The sequence below is a fragment of the Parasteatoda tepidariorum genome, chromosome 7, assembly GCF_982258835.1.
Source record: "Parasteatoda tepidariorum strain Cologne lab strain chromosome 7, Ptep-v5.0, whole genome shotgun sequence".
Taxonomy (NCBI): Eukaryota; Metazoa; Arthropoda; class Arachnida; order Araneae; family Theridiidae; genus Parasteatoda; species Parasteatoda tepidariorum.
In genome coordinates, this window is record NC_141761.1 from 29,058,378 (window position 1) to 29,074,377 (window position 16,000).

At 29.7% G+C, this 16,000-nt stretch overlaps 1 protein-coding gene across 1 annotated transcript; it reads left to right on the plus strand.

The window, feature by feature from the left end:
* The first annotated feature begins 91 nt into the window (after window positions 1–91).
* LOC107447550 (ubiquitin-conjugating enzyme E2 R2) lies at window positions 92–13,125 on the plus strand. The gene is made up of 5 exons (XM_016062483.4): window positions 92–668; window positions 6,418–6,504; window positions 7,998–8,095; window positions 8,169–8,303; window positions 12,779–13,125. Exons 1-5 carry the CDS (start codon window positions 492–494, stop codon window positions 13,011–13,013), a joined length of 732 nt encoding a protein of 243 aa, XP_015917969.1. The 5' UTR covers window positions 92–491; the 3' UTR covers window positions 13,014–13,125.
* The last annotated feature ends 2,875 nt before the right edge of the window (window positions 13,126–16,000 follow it).

Sequence of the window (16,000 nt, forward strand, 5' to 3'; positions counted from 1 at the left end):
GCGACATGGCGACATAAAAGAGGAAAGTGCTTCGACCAATCAACGAATATGTCTGACTGTAACCTTCATGCATACAATTCCATCTTAGGACATTATTTTCAGTAGATGGCAACAGCGTGATCGCAAGCTGGAAACAAAGCGATGAAATTTATTTATTTATAAATCATGCAATGCAATGTCTAAAAGAACTTCAGTTTAGGTAGTGGTATTGCAATTTTTAAAATTTGATCTTAAAGAAGAGATTAATTTTAAATAAAAATTTTATCTTTAATAGAATTTTATAAGATTTACAAGGTCGTTAAGCTCCATTATAAAAATTTTTTTTTTAATTTCCACGAAGAATAAGTCCGTTTCTCGTCGTCTGTTGAAAGAATTGTTACATATTCGAATGTTTAAATGGATCTCAATAATCCATGAAGAACAATGAATTCATGATTTTCCCATTAGAATAAATTAGAATTTTGTGTATCTACATTTTTATAAACTGATCAATGGCGCAACAGCCTTCAAGCAGTGCTTTAAGAGCCTTGGCGTTGGAGTTCAAAAGCTTACAGGAAGAACCCGTTGAAGGCTTTAGAGTGAAATTAGCGAATGACGATAATCTTATGGAATGGGAAGTAGCTCTCTTTGGCCCCCCTGAAACACTTTATGAAGGAGGATATTTTAAAGTGAGTTTCTTTTGTTTATTTTCTGATAAAACCAGCTCACAGCTTTATAAAGAATATTTATCTCACTAATATGTATGGGAAAAGATTTATAACTATTTAATGAAAATTATAAGTTAAGATTGTCAAGATAAACTGAAGACAATATTATGTATATATTGGGACCTTTCACTAAAATTCAAGCATCATAAAAGTACCTTTTAGAAGAATTTCAGAATTCTGAACTTTGTTCATTTGGTTATAATTTTTATTTGAAAGTATTACCTTTAAAAGTGAAAACTTTTTATAAGAAAAGAAACTGAAGACAAAATTTTTAATTATTTATCACAGATTCTCTTAAATTTAAAAATTAGAATTTATGTAGTGATTAAAATGTCCAGTAGTGTTTTGCCTGGGGAGATTTCCGTATCGTGATTAATTGCGGAATAATAATTGCCAGGTGGTGAAAACTCTTGAACAGCAGTCCGCTAGAAACTAAAAAAAACTTCACAGAAGTTGACCAACTCGAAAGGTATAACTTTTAGCCACCCCCGGGTAATGCTAACATCTACATAAAAAAAAAAAAACTATTTGCAAGCTTAAGAATTATTAGCACCTTGGATATTGTAGTTGGTGCGGCAGATCACGTTGCGGAGATATCCCCTATTTCTTTTGTAAATAATAGGTATAACTCTATATAAGCTTTGAGCGCTATAAATTTTGTGACACATAATTTACAATTGTCTTTATATTCGCTAAATGCCAGCTTCATTTTTATGTTACCTCAGAATATCTACTTTTACCATTGCTTAAATGTTTGATATTCGTGATCGTAACGCTCGTATACACCATCTGGGGAGAAGTCCTGTTCTGTGTGTTGACCTTACCTCCTTCCTTCTCCTCCTCTTCTCAGTTATATAGGAATTTACTGTGATATTTTCCACTTTCTTGAAATTTTTTGTATTTAATTGTCAAAAGTAATTTTTATAAATTCCGCGCTGCTTTTTCCCCCAACTATGCTCAATATAGTTTTTGGTTCCTAACTTAAAAGTTTTTAATCTATTTGAATATCTAGTCAGAAACTGATATACTTCCTTCTTCTATGACTCTCCACACACTAATGGTAAAAGCATGCGAAGTGGTGTCATAGGTAGAGAGTTCTGCTCTATGCTGCCTGTAACCCATTTTGATCTTCAATAGTACAAACTGCATAGAAGGAATATATGTAAAAGTATGTTCTCACCTGGACTTAATCAGATTCTGTATTTCAGAAGTAGTCTCAGGGAGAAAAGCAAGACAAATACTCTTTGCAGGGTTGGCAAGGTTTAGGACAGAATGGATTAATCCATGGTTCAAACCGTCCTGTCCAAAACCCCTTTGTCCAAAACTGTCCAAACCCTTTTACTCAAATTATGTCACAATTTTATCTGAACAATATTTAAGGGGTAAAAAAAACATAGAACTAATAACATATTGATAATTAAATATACTAGAGAATATTTGTTTTCAAAAGTATAATGTTTTATTAATATTGTTTGACTCTTCAATTTAAACAAAGGAAGATTAATCAGTAATCAAGTTCATTCAATTGGTCCTCTCATTCAATAGTACATAACTGCAGTTTGGCCTTGCCATACAGGTTAAAATATTAGGGACTAAGTGCTTGGTTTGTCGTAAACACGTTTATTTATCTATAGTACTATTCAAGAATACTTTTATTTCATTCATGTTCAATTCTTTTAGCATAGTGGTGATACATCACCAGTGTCAGTAACTGAAACTGATGTTATGCCCTTCAAAACTGTTAATACATTTTTCAGTTATTTCGTATTTTCAATTTAAACTAATATATTTATATTTTAAATTTTTTTTTTTAAAAATAGATGTCTTTTTTATAATCCTGTAATGCAGAAATTATAACATTTTTTTAAAAAAATATTGTGAAAAATAAAAGGTTAATTTTTGAACAAATTTAGTATTTTTTTTAGGAAAATTATTATTTTTTTAATATTGCCATATTTATCCTTATGCAAAAATATTATTAATCAGTATTAAAAGCATATTTATATTTAAAGGATTAGGTATTCACTTTTGTTGTTCAATGAATTGTGGAGCTTCAAAAATTATAAACTTTTTCCAATTTTATTATATTATTTTCTTTTAATAAGTTATAGTAAATTGTATAAAAAATAGCAAATATTTATCGATACATGTAATTATTATGTGTACAATGGTTACACCTATAGAATTTTTACCTTTTACCAAAGTTCAAGGTTTGGGACTCTTTAAGACAGTTTTACCCAGTTTAGGACAGTTTTACCCAGTTTAAGACAGTAAAACCCACGTGTCCTGTCCAAAACCAGAATTCCAACCCTGACTCTTTGTTACGCTGGACTGGGAAAGCAGTTTCCAGTTATAACCAGCCACGTTTTTAATGACAACATTTTAAGAAATGTTCATCTTCAGGACTAATTTTACTTTATTAATCAATATGATGATGAATATAGATACTTGGTCACTCATGTAATAATTAAAAAGTTGTCAACAAGTAAAATTAAAAAGGTTTTTGTTTTTTTAAAAGAAATATGAGTTATTCCTTTTCAGTTGTTATATAGGTCACCCCAGTAGCCTAGTTTTAATTTATGTTCGAGGGGGGTTACTCGGTTATCTCTCTCCTACTGATATATATGTATATATATATATATATATACAGTGGCGTACGCAGAATTTTTTCAAGGGGGGGGGGGTTCATAATTTTCAGAAGTTACTAAAAGAAATTCGAGTATGTAATAAAGCACTATTACTTCCCTAATTTAGACAGCTAGACAATTTTGACTTTTTATTTCTACAACATTGTTTAGTTAAATTTTGTTTTTATTTTTTAAGTTTAAGAATATAATTTTTTTTATAATAAGAGGTAAAATATTTTATTTTTATTAAAAAGTAGGAATAAATCAAGCCAGAAAAAACTACTCATACTGTAACAGCTACCAGAATAATAACCATGTAAATGTGAATATTCCATAGAAAACCAATGAATTTAACTGAAAAATGACTTACCAACAAATAGGGAATTAAACCACTATACAAACACGCTAAAAATTTATTGATTTATACTGTAATATCCAAATGACGGGGTTTTTTTGCAAGTTCGTTTAAAATGTCTTCGACAGCTGGGGTAAATTTTCTATGAATGCTTAAGAGCGCCAATCCATTCATTCTATTATTTCCCATTGAGTTGCGTAAATAAGTCTTCATACGGCGCAAAGTCGAAAAGGATCTTTCGTTTGCACTCGTTGAAACAGGTAGAACGACCAATATTTCTAGGAGTTTGAAAATGTTTGGTGTTATATCTTTATTGCACATTCCAAGAGCATCCGCCGCAGTTTTTGGAACACTACCTCCGTCTTCACTAATCCTTTTTAATCTTTTATACCAGAGTTTTAGTTCAGACTTAAGGCTTTCTTTACAGGTATCCAAATCTCCAGCGTAAAATTCCACTAATGCTTCAAAAGCCTTTATGTTTGAAGGTTGGCAAATGAAAGGATCGGCAGGTAGAAGACACTGAAATCCTTTCAAAATATCACGATGCGATACAAATCTTAAGTTTAATTGTGTTATAAAATTTTCTATAAATGGAATAAAAACACTAACTCTGAAATATGTTTCCGGTGTCGATGAGGGAAAATTATCGTGATTTTTCTGTCTTCCTGTTATTCTAGGAATTTGCATGGAAGTGGAAGATCCAATGCTTGTTAGCATAAGAGAAGAAGAGCTGAATATTTCAGAGAATGTTTCAGTGGCATTTTCACGCATTAATTTTAGATCTTGAATGACATCTTCTGCAAGACTCACTGCCTCTATCAAATCTATGCTTGTTTTTTGTAGGTATCTACAGAGATGGATTGTTATGGTGAAAACTTTGTAAATGCACAAAAGAGATATTACGAACTGGCAATTAGATACTGTGCACAGTAAAGAATTAGCCTGGGTAGCTGATTCCTTATCCTTCCATTCTGGTATTTTTTGTAGTGTTTCGGCGATAGGCTCGAAAAGTTCCACCACAGCGGTTACTGAGTCGTATCTTTCCATCCAACGGGTTGCACATAGCTGTTTAATTTTCTCCCTCTTAGAGCTGGTTTCCATCTCCTCTATTGCTGAAGATAGGACATATTGTCTTTTTGGCGTATTTAAAAAGTCGTATGTTTTAATTGTCCCTAAGCAATTTCTAATGCCAGTTATTTCGCATGCATTTGATACAGCCAAATTGAGGCTATGAGTGCATTTGATACAGCCAAATTGAGAGCAATGTACATAGAGTGCTGACGGGACAATACTTCTTACGTGGGCTTGTACACCATTAATTTTTCCACTCATTGATGCAGCACCATCGTACCCCTGTCCACGTAACTTTTTTATATCAACTTTCATAGACTGTAATTGGTCTAATATTGTTGTTGCTATTGCTTTTCCGGTTAAGTCATGCACCGGAATGAATTGCAAAAACTGTTCGGTGATGTTAAAATTTTCTTTATCGACATATCGAACACATAACGATAATTGCTCTATACCTACAATATCAGTTGTTTCATCTGCAAGAATGGAAAAGCAAGTTGCATCATTAATCTTGCTGACTAGTTTTTGCAGGATTAAAATATTGCAAACCTCAATAACTTCGTTCTGAAATCGAGGGCTGGTATACTGAGCATTTTTTCTGCTTGACTCTAAAATGTTCTTAAGAGTCTCAACGTTTCGCAAAGTTGAGAGCTACGATCTCAAAGTTTCGAGTTGGAATGAATAATTTCAACGAGCACAGTGTCTCCAAAACAAAACAGATTTAGAAACAAGCTCCGAAGGACAAGCGGCAGAGATAACTCTTAGTCTGACCAAAATCGAAAATAAATGTGACCCCCTTTCATATAATTTTTTTTAACCGCATCTACAAAATTCTCGAATTGTCTCAAAGACGACAGAACGTCTAGGATTCCAGACCTCGCGAATGCCAGCCAGTCTCGAAAACTATCGCGACTGGCAGGTCAGAAAGGAACCAGTGATCGGGGCTCGCCCGTAACAGTATCACATGAATTTGGTTTCAAAAATACAACCCTATTATAGTAAATGTTTTATCAGTCTTCTGAGAAATACCGTGAGAAAAAAAAAGTAGGCATAAGGCAAATAAAAATATATAGTCTTAAAAAATAATAACCCGCATAATTTCTACTAAAATTTTTATTTTTGTCTGTATTATTTTGTAAATTCACTGTCTGAGCTGAAGGGGGGGGGGTTAAACCCCTAAACCCCCCCCCTTGCGTACGCCCCTGTATATATATATATATATATATATATATATATATATATATATATATATATATATATATATATATATATATATATATTCCAAATGTTTAAATTACAAAAAATGTATAGTGAAAACTTTTTTATATCTACATCCTACTTACCACACATTACTTCATTAATCAATCATGCAATGTTTAATTTCGGAGGGGTTGTGACCCCCAAGCACTCCCCAAAACTACACCACTGGGTTATCCCCAACCTTTCCATATAGTTTTTAAGGTCCTATATATTTAATAGTTCTGTTAGTGTTTTTTGTAACACTGTAAACAACTTAAATGCATATGTTGCTCTAAAATTTTATGTATTTATTGTGTTAGATAGTGTTCTTTTTTCTTCCTGTATTCATTATCGATATGCAGATATACTACATTTTCAACTGAAGCTTTAAAATTTTAAAATAGTTTGTTTATTCTAGGCTCATGTAAAATTTCCACATGATTATCCATATTCTCCTCCTTCTGTTCGTTTTCTTTCTAAAGTATGGCATCCCAATGTGTATGAGGTATGTTTTATTATTTTAATTTTTGCTGTTAATTAAACTAAAAGTTGATACATTTTAAGTTATAGTTAGAGTTTAATATATCTACTATAGATTGCAAATTCACTTGTGTTCCATTCACGTTATATATTTTAATGATAGGTTTGTATTTAGTGGTTCCACAAGACTTCTGAAGCGACATGTCCTTAGGACCCAAAACTTTGAAATTTCCAGGTCCTTTTTATTTTAGCGGATTCTTTTTTAAAATTTAAATCTTTTAAAACATTCTAAATTTTCAAAAATTACAAATTCTACTTTATCTTCTTATGAGCTGGTTCACGACTACTACTTCAAGTAATATTTAGTTTTTTTTTTTTTTTTTAACGAAGAAAAGAGGGAAAGGTAGTCTCAAAGTTGGGAAATAAATTATAGTTTTTGGACAAACTATAGATTCTGTACCTCTTTATCCATCGATTAATAAATGTGTTTATAAGGGTTTTATGGACATAACAAAGAATTTAACAAAAAAGTTAGATTTGATTTGAAAGTTTTTAATTAGATCTTATCAAACACTTATATCAAGGAGAAATAGCACTGCAATTTTATACTTAGAATTTTTTCTTTTTCTCCTACCTTTAATGTAGAAAAGAAAAATTTAGTTTTAAGTTTGGAGAATTACGCATTCCAGAGGATACTTACAAACTTTTTTATTTGCATCCTCACTATGAATTCTGCCAAGCACATAAGCGGAATCTTTAAGTGTTACGTCGTTTATTGATTTATCTTCAAATGTATTTTTTCATAGCTCTGATCCAAGTTTACCTTTTTTGGGGATTATTTGTAGTAAATATATTTTGGATTATTTAAAATAAATTCCTCAATGATGATAAATATTTAAGCCAATGGGCATATGCAGTGCGCAAAAAATTAAATGAACTATGAAAATTAAATAGTGTTCTACAAAAATTAATTTTTGTCAGTATCTTAAAAATTAGATGTGATAGAACAAAACAGTTTTCAGATTTGAAATCAGCATAACAGGAAAGGTAAACATCAGAAAAGGTAAACACCATGTCAGATATTTATATGATGTTTATCAGTGTTATGTTTCATATAAAATTATCTTGGGTACATATAATATATTATTAAGTTCAAAAAATGAAAGTAATGTTTGGAAAACCAAACTTTCAACTGCATACTTAATTAAATGCATTCCTACTTTCAACTACATTCCTAATTATTCTACATTAATTAGCATTATTTAAGGAGTTTTATTACATGGAAATCTAATTATTAGATCACAGCTTATTAATATGTTCTTTTGTACACTGTACACAGAATATCTTTAATTGGAAAAATTAATTACAGATATATTTTTGATCATGGAGTTCTTATTTTTCACTTTTTACTGTGCAGTTTTTTGTAAATGTCCTATTTAAAAAAAATTTATTTGAAGCAAGGCAATTTTGAATTGCATTGCAAAAGTAGATATAATCTATGAATGTGTTTACTTTTAGAATGGAGATTTATGCATATCCATCCTGCATCCTCCTGTTGATGACCCACAGAGTGGTGAGTTGCCTTGTGAACGTTGGAATCCTACACAGAATGTCAGGTACCATGATTTCAAATAATAATTATAAAGAAAAGTTAATGTGCATGTCATTAAATCTTTCTTCTTCCTTCAGGACAGTCCTACTCAGTGTGATCTCTTTATTAAATGAGCCGAACACTTTCTCTCCCGCTAATGTAGATGCTTCAGTAATGTATCGTCGCTGGAAGGAATCCAAGGGTAAACATAAAGAATATGAGAATATTATAAGGTATTTTATGTTCAATATATTTCTGAAATTTTAGAGTTATTTTAGGAAAAATCAGAGCTTTAAAAGAAGTCTAAAATGGATCCTTCACAAAATATTTAATTGCTATCATGAAAATAGACCCTTTGTAGAACTTTTCTTTTGAAAAACAACTAAGACTCCTTGAAAAATATAGTTTTTATTTTTTTCCTTCATTGAAACAAGACCTTATTTTCCTATATTAATCAAATTACAAGTAGATTTTTTACAATAATGGGCCTTTCATAAAAGTCTTAAACAGATTACAGATTCTTTTCAAGATCAGGGCTTTATGTTTACACAATTATGAGTAAATTTTTCGTAATAACTCGTAAAAGCCGCTCAGGGAATAGAGGGTTCGCCTTCAATGTGGTGAACCGGGTTCGAATCCCAGCATTGGCTGGTCGATACGAATTCCGCACCGACCAAAGTGTTGGCGTAAAATATTCTCAGTGGTAGGCGGATCATGGGTTATATTCCCTTGTGAGGGTTTTGTGATTTTCTTCTCCATGTAACACAAATGCGTGTTAGTTCCACCATAAAGGTAAATTTCTCCGAATTTTTGATCCTGAAGTTCCTTTGTCTTCTGGATTGAGTTAAAAATTACAAGGCTACGGAGTTGAAGTTAAATTAGTCAAGAACCCGAAATTGGGTCGACTGTTCAACAACTGTTATAAAATAGAATAACTCCTGATAAGTTGCATGAATATCGTAGTTGATATTAATCTTGGACGAAATTTATTTCTTCCTGGAAGAAGGTGAATAAAATCTAAGCTTGGGAAGAAAAAAAACTTTATATATATATATATATGAAAAAAAGGCCTAGTTTGCGAGTTTTTCATTAAAATTTTGATGTAAACTTTCCTTCTTTTTTTTTTTAGTAATGTTTTTATCCTTATGTCCATAATAAGATTATTTGATTTGCCTCTAATGTGAAAGTTAAATTATATAGTTAATATTTATAACTTTTTTTGTTGGTGTGTTAAGTGGTTTTAGACTAGTACTCTATTGTTTTTATTTCTGAACAACAAATTTCCAAATTTTTTTATTGCATTAACACAGGACTAGTTTCAGAGTCTGTTGGAATGAAATTTTAACATAATCACTTTGCTCACTAACTATTACAACTTATTATACCAATTTTGTTTTTAGGCTCTCTTTTTTAACTTTTCAGCTTTGGTTACTTATCAGGGTTAGCTAGTTGGTAGGGCTCAACCAATGTGGCTTAAACCTTGGTTTAAACTAAATGGTTTAAAAAAAAGAAGGGAAAGAAAACAAGCTTCTTTTTTTTTTAAATATTTTATATACTTTTATTTTCTATTTTTATAAATCTTTTCAGTTTGATTGTAACAAATTTGAAAAAATTAAAAAGATTTACAATTTTAAGTTTAATTACTACTGATAATCTGCAAATTTTAAATGTTTAGTTAGAAATGGTTTTCCTCAAAAATATCTATGTTAAAGGCATTTTGTCCAAAAGAAACCTATTTTTCCCGGAAAATGGAAGAAACTAAAAATGACCAATACTATCATATAACAAAAAGTATTATAATAATAACTCAGATTTAAATAAATTAAATTTAATATAGTAGCAGAAAGTTTAATTTTTTTTTAAAATTATTTATTTATTAGTTTTTAGATGATTTAGAAATCTTATTTCAGAGTTGGTTTGAATATTCATACTTAACTTCATTTGATTAGAATAATCAGTATGCTATTTATAATTAATGTTTTTAGTTGTATCTAAGTTTAGAATGTGATTTGTTAATTTAGTGATATTAATAAAATTTGATTATGTTATTTTAACAGTTCCTTACAAAATTATAAAATTAAGTTTTACTCTTTAACATAAAATATCAAAACTAATTGTTTTAATTTTCTAAGAAATTCATAAAAAATTTTAGATTTTATTTATTTAAGAATGACACATTAAATAACTCAATTATTTAAACTAGATTGCAATTATGAAGTGTTTAAAAAATTGTTTAGATATCTGATATTTCTTTTTAAAAAAGAGTCTTCCATTTGGGTTAGTAGAAGCCTATTTCTTTTGAGCCAGTTTTTTTCAAAAGTTTATTCCACTGTGGAAGAAACTTGCCATTTTTGATTGTTAAATAATGTGAGCAAATATTAAATTAAGTCATAATGCTTCTTAAAAGTGTTTATAATGAAATAAATGTCCCCTGCTCTGACCCTAAAATAAATGACCATATCAAATGATTTAAGGAGTAAATTTAGATCAGAAAACATTAATATATATATATATATATATATATATTATTCTCTATTTATTCTTAGCAAACAAATTAATTTTTTTTCCAATATTTAAGGGGACGCTATGTTTTTAATAAACTTAAACTGGTATTTAAATATGCTTAAACTTAAATGGGTATAATTAAAATATATTTATCTATAAAACAGTAAATTTTTTCTATGCAACTAATGCAAAATTATAATTTAAAAATTAGGTTCAATCCTTATTTACATTTGGTTCTTTTTTCGCCTTTTCCATATTATTTAGATAAAACTTTCACAATCAATGAAATAAGACAGAAAAAATTTATAATCTGCAGAATGTATTTTAGTATGTTCAATACCATATGAAAATATTTTAACTGTTTTAAAAAAAATTATGGAATGAAAATATAAATGAGATTAAAAATCATTTCGAAATCCATTGCAATATTGCCTAAAAACCGATTAGCAAATCCTTTTATCTTTGAAATAATTGTGAATGTAGTATGTTAAAAAGTAACTTCATATGTACGTTTAATTAGTATTGCAAGAACTATGTGGAAATCTTTGGTCAAAAATTGCCTGAAAAGTTGTTGACAAGACGGAATCATCACAAATTAAGTGAATGAAATTGTCAAGAATTAATTTAGTTAAGAAAGTAATTACTCAATGTGAAATTTGAGTTTGTGGCTTGTGATATGTTGAAAATCAGGAATCTATCAAAAGATTTTAAAAGCAACGTTGCCTTAGCCATGTATTTTAAAATTGAAAGCTTAAGGGGTCTAGAAAATTTTAAAGTGAAATATTCAGTGTTTTCTGTAAGTGTTGTTAGAGGGGAGGCATACCCAGCCTGCCTTTTCACAGAGGTAACTGCACCCTCCTTGCCCTTTTTGTAAAAATGTTGTCCCCTATTTGTTCCGAAAAAATAATTTTCGTTTGTTTTATGAAAAGAGATTGCAGTAGCAGAAACCAAGTGCTTCAATAAACCATAACTGCTGCAAATTATTTTTAGGTTAAATAATATAAAATATTATTTCTCATATTTATTTGGGTATTTTTAATTCCGTTTTAAAGGGCACTAATTTAACTGGATATAATTAGCAAGATTAGTGCCCTTGTTTTTGAAAAATCATCCTGCCCTTTTTTAATTTTTTGGAAAATCTATGATATTGTATGATTCTTTGCACAAATAACACATCGGCTGATAAGTTCCCGGTCTAATGAAGTAAACACAACTTTTTTAGTAAAATTCAAATTTATTCATCAACATAGTCTCCTTTAAGAGATATACAATCACTCCATCGCCTCTCTAACATCTCTATACCTTTCTTAAAAAAAGAGCCATCTTTGGCCTCAAAATAGGTGTTTGTTTCGGCAAGTCTGCAAACAAGTAGAAGTCACTAGGAGCCAAATCTGATGAATAGGGGATGTGTGATACAATGTCAAACAGCTCTCGGAATCATCATTTCGTTGTTGTTTTTGGTCGACTGTTAGCACACGCGGCACCCACTTCGAAAACAGCTTTCTCATAAACAAATGTTCATGCAAAATAAAGCCTACACGCTCTTTTGATATAGTATTTAGAATATCAGCTATGTCATGCAACTTCACTTTGCGATTTTTTATAACAATTTCGTGAACTTTTATTATGTTTTCCGGATTAACCACATCTTTAGGGCATCCAAAGTGTGGCGCATCTTCAACATTTGTACAACCACGTTTAAAATCAGCAAACCAGTCAATAATGGTCGATTTTCCTGGTGAAGAACCCGGATAACATTTATCGAGCCAAGCTTTAGTTTCTACCGTGTTTTTTCACATTAAATAACAATGTTTAATAAGAGCACGAAATTCTTTTTTATCCGTTGTTTCAATAGGTGTTCGATTAAAATCGCTGTAAATTTAAAATCAATCGGCAGATCGTTATAAAATTTTGACACCTTTTATTTTAAGGTTAGGACTTGCTAAACAAAATACTAATTTTGCATTTACGGCGCGATCTGTATGTCAGACCGGAAACTTATCAGTCAATGTGTTATGTTCAATAATTGATATGCTATATAAAATATATGTATACTTGCTTACTACTATAGATTAAACTTCTTAAAATTTATTTCTACCTCATTATATTTTTAGATTGCTAAATAAACCCTACATATTTTAGAATTTGAGTTTAGCTTTGATTTTAAATGGTTATTTATTGATTTATCAATATTTCCTCTAAGAAAACAAGTGTTGGCCACGAGAAGTGAGGCTGAAAAGGATAATGTGACTGTTCCCACCACCCGAGAGGAGTATTGCATTAAATATAGTGCTAAGCCAAAAGAACAAGAAGCTGATATGACTGATTTTTATGATGATGACTATGGTGATGATATGGATGATGATGAAGATGAAGAAGAAGATGATGATGATAACCTGCCTGAAGATAATGAGGACTCTGGAAATGACAACTCATGATTGATGCTCCTATGAACTCTTTTTTGGTGAAACATTTTTACAAAGCTCTATCATGCTTAATTGAGTTTTGTTGATGGAAGTATAAATAAAAATTCACTTATATTTCGACTAATATGTGCTGAAATAGAATTTATTTTCTTTAATATAAATGCCTATTTTTTAAAGTCTTCGTCATAGCTTTTTGTAAACTAATGTGAACAAATTTTACGGAGAATATTTCTCTGAAATACCTTTTTAAATTATATTTCTCCCTCCTTTTTTTGTACAAAGTACTTTCATTAAAATCACAACATATCTTACTCGTTTCATAGTAAGCGTTATTTTGTTCCTATTTATGTATTAATGCCTTCTCCTTTTTTGGAGGTATTTTTCTGAATATTGTAAATCTAGAGTTTTTTTTTTTATTTATCAGCTGCTGTTCTTGTATGTTATGTGAGTTTTTTTTTCTGGAAGTAGTATTTTGATATTTCAAATTAGTTTACCACATATTCACCTTTGAGAGTTTTATTTTTCCCTAACATTTGTTATATTTTTGATTTGGGTTTTATTAAGGCTTAAGGAATTTCTGAGAAATTTTAGTTAATAATATTTATTTGTATTTATAAATGTTGGAATTTTTTGGCGGATTGACGTTCTTTTGGAATTACGTTCTTTGTTTTGATTCAATAAATTTTGGGTTATTTGGTTTGATCTCTAAAATTATATAGCACTTTAGCATTTTTTACTGTGAACCAGAGTTTAATTAAGCTTTGTTTTTCTATAAAATTAAAAAGCTATTAAAATAATCATTTAAGAAAGATTATAAAAATATGTTCTATGGTTTTACTACTCCTTTCATACAATATCGCACTTCAAAAGTAGGTGGATAGCTTATCATTAGCAATTTTTAGATTAGATGTTTTAAAGCTAAATATTATTGTTTTTTATAATAAGAAATTATCATTTAATACAAATTAATATGTTATACTTCAATCAAAACTGTAGTAAAAGAAGTTACTTTTATCATTTTTATAGTAGTTTTAAAGTATGCATTAGAATAATCTGTTTTAATTTATTGATATGACTGTGTGCAGACTTTGAAAAGGTTTATTATGATCAAAAAAGGTGTTTGATTTTATGTTTCAAATAATATTATTGGTCCTAAATTTAATCTATTTTATTGTAAAATGTAACACATTAGGTTAATATATTTAGATCACGCTTTGTCACACTTACCTTCAATTTTCAGGTTGCACTTTATTTTGAGTTGATTAACACTCAACTCTTAAAAATTTATTAATACTTCATAAGTTACCATTTACAGAATGAAACAACCTCGCTCTTCAGAATGAAATTGCCTCTCTCGCTATTTATGTTGAAATGGTGTCTTAACTTTTAGCAAATATTAATATGTTGGAATACCAATTTTGTATTCTTCAACACTGTCTGCAGTTTCTTGAAAGGTTTTGTATATAATAATATGTGTTAAAATATTGATTTTTTTTCCCTTAACTAAAACGAAGTGCTTAATTTATTTATTTATTTATTCCACTTGCGTTGTAAGCTGTAGTTTCAATAAGCTTACATACTGTTTATATTATAAATTGTCTTTAATGTGTATTTTTCGACAGTAAATTCTTCCACTCTCTGAAAGTGCCAATTTTCAGATTTAAAAGGTTATTGTTTTAGGAATTCAATTTCAACTCTAGTGAAGTTTAATTTATTGTCCTTATGAAGTTATAAATGCTGAAGAAAATTAAGTTTTCTGCTCAAGTGCAATGACTGCTTCATGTCCTAAATGAATTTATTTGAAAAAAAGTATTTTAATATTTGTATGTATCTACTTAGTTTATATGCAAGTTTTTTGTAGATTTACTTTCATCACGTTAATTCGAATTTTGATGTGCTCAATTACAGTGTTTGAATATGAGTTGTGTATTATTTTAACGATATTACTCTTTCATGAAACTTTGTTTTTTCATTATTTCTATTTAAATTTTTTATCTGAGCATTAACTTGGTTATCATTGCTAAAAGTTACTATGTTTTTAAATAATAATTCAAAAAAGTAAAACATAATTCATGAGTTCTTCAATTGAGATTTGCATTGTAACTATTATATCAAGACTGGTTACATAGTCATCTGTAATGGAGTGTAATTTGAAATTATTTCAATCCCTAGATGTTAGGAGCTTAAATTTTTTCTTTCTAATACTGCCTACTTAACTTGAACAGTTTATTGCACTCAAGTGCTGTTAATTTCTACAAGCATTAATTTTTAAATCTGAATATATACAACTCTTTTAACCAATAAACCGATTACCTCTTTATTTTGTCCTCTTGGCGAATTTATGCAAATGAATTTTGTATTAGTGTCATCATTCGAGAGCTAGTGATGGTATGTCACTGTTGGTGACCTAGTACATCTTGTGAGGCTGATTCCTAATTGGAGGAATAGTAACAAGATAATGATCTAAGCCATACTGCTGGTATAGTAAAGGTTTGGTTTTCGGAATGCAAGAGAAAAACTTCACGTTGGCTCCCACAATCTCCAGATATCAATCCTATTAAGTATTTGTGGGAAGAATGTAAAAGAATTATCTTCTATCAACTACAACTTCAATCTCACTTTATTCAAAATGGCTACAAACATGCCTCAAACCCCCAGTCAAAATATTGTTCATTCACTTCCAAGTTGAATCAAAACTTTTTGTAGGAAAAAATTGAACAAGCAGGATATTTAAATTTTTTTTTTTTTCATTTGCAGCTCAGTTATGCAAGTTACTATATGTTGAACTACTACGTGTTACTATATGCTGAATGGACAAATCCATATCATTTTTATAAAAATCCATTCGTTTTTATGTATGCAACAATATGTTGGCATAAATGCCCCACTCATTCTTGGTGAAAAAAATTGTGACTTCTTACATCGCGCCATGACAACGTATCACATCACGCCTTTAAGTCATTCTGGTGTTTGTAAAATAAACCTATTTTTTGTCATTG

Bases quoted from the DNA above. Each gene is read 5' to 3' on its own strand.
- LOC107447550 (XM_016062483.4), top strand. From the start codon at position 492: ATGGCGCAACAGCCTTCAAGCAGTGCTTTAAGAGCCTTGGCGTTGGAG. The intron at 669-6,417 runs GTGAGTTTCTTT...TGTTTATTCTAG, and splicing joins ATGAAGGAGGATATTTTAAA to GCTCATGTAAAATTTCCACA. The intron at 6,505-7,997 runs GTATGTTTTATT...GTTTACTTTTAG, and splicing joins GGCATCCCAATGTGTATGAG to AATGGAGATTTATGCATATC.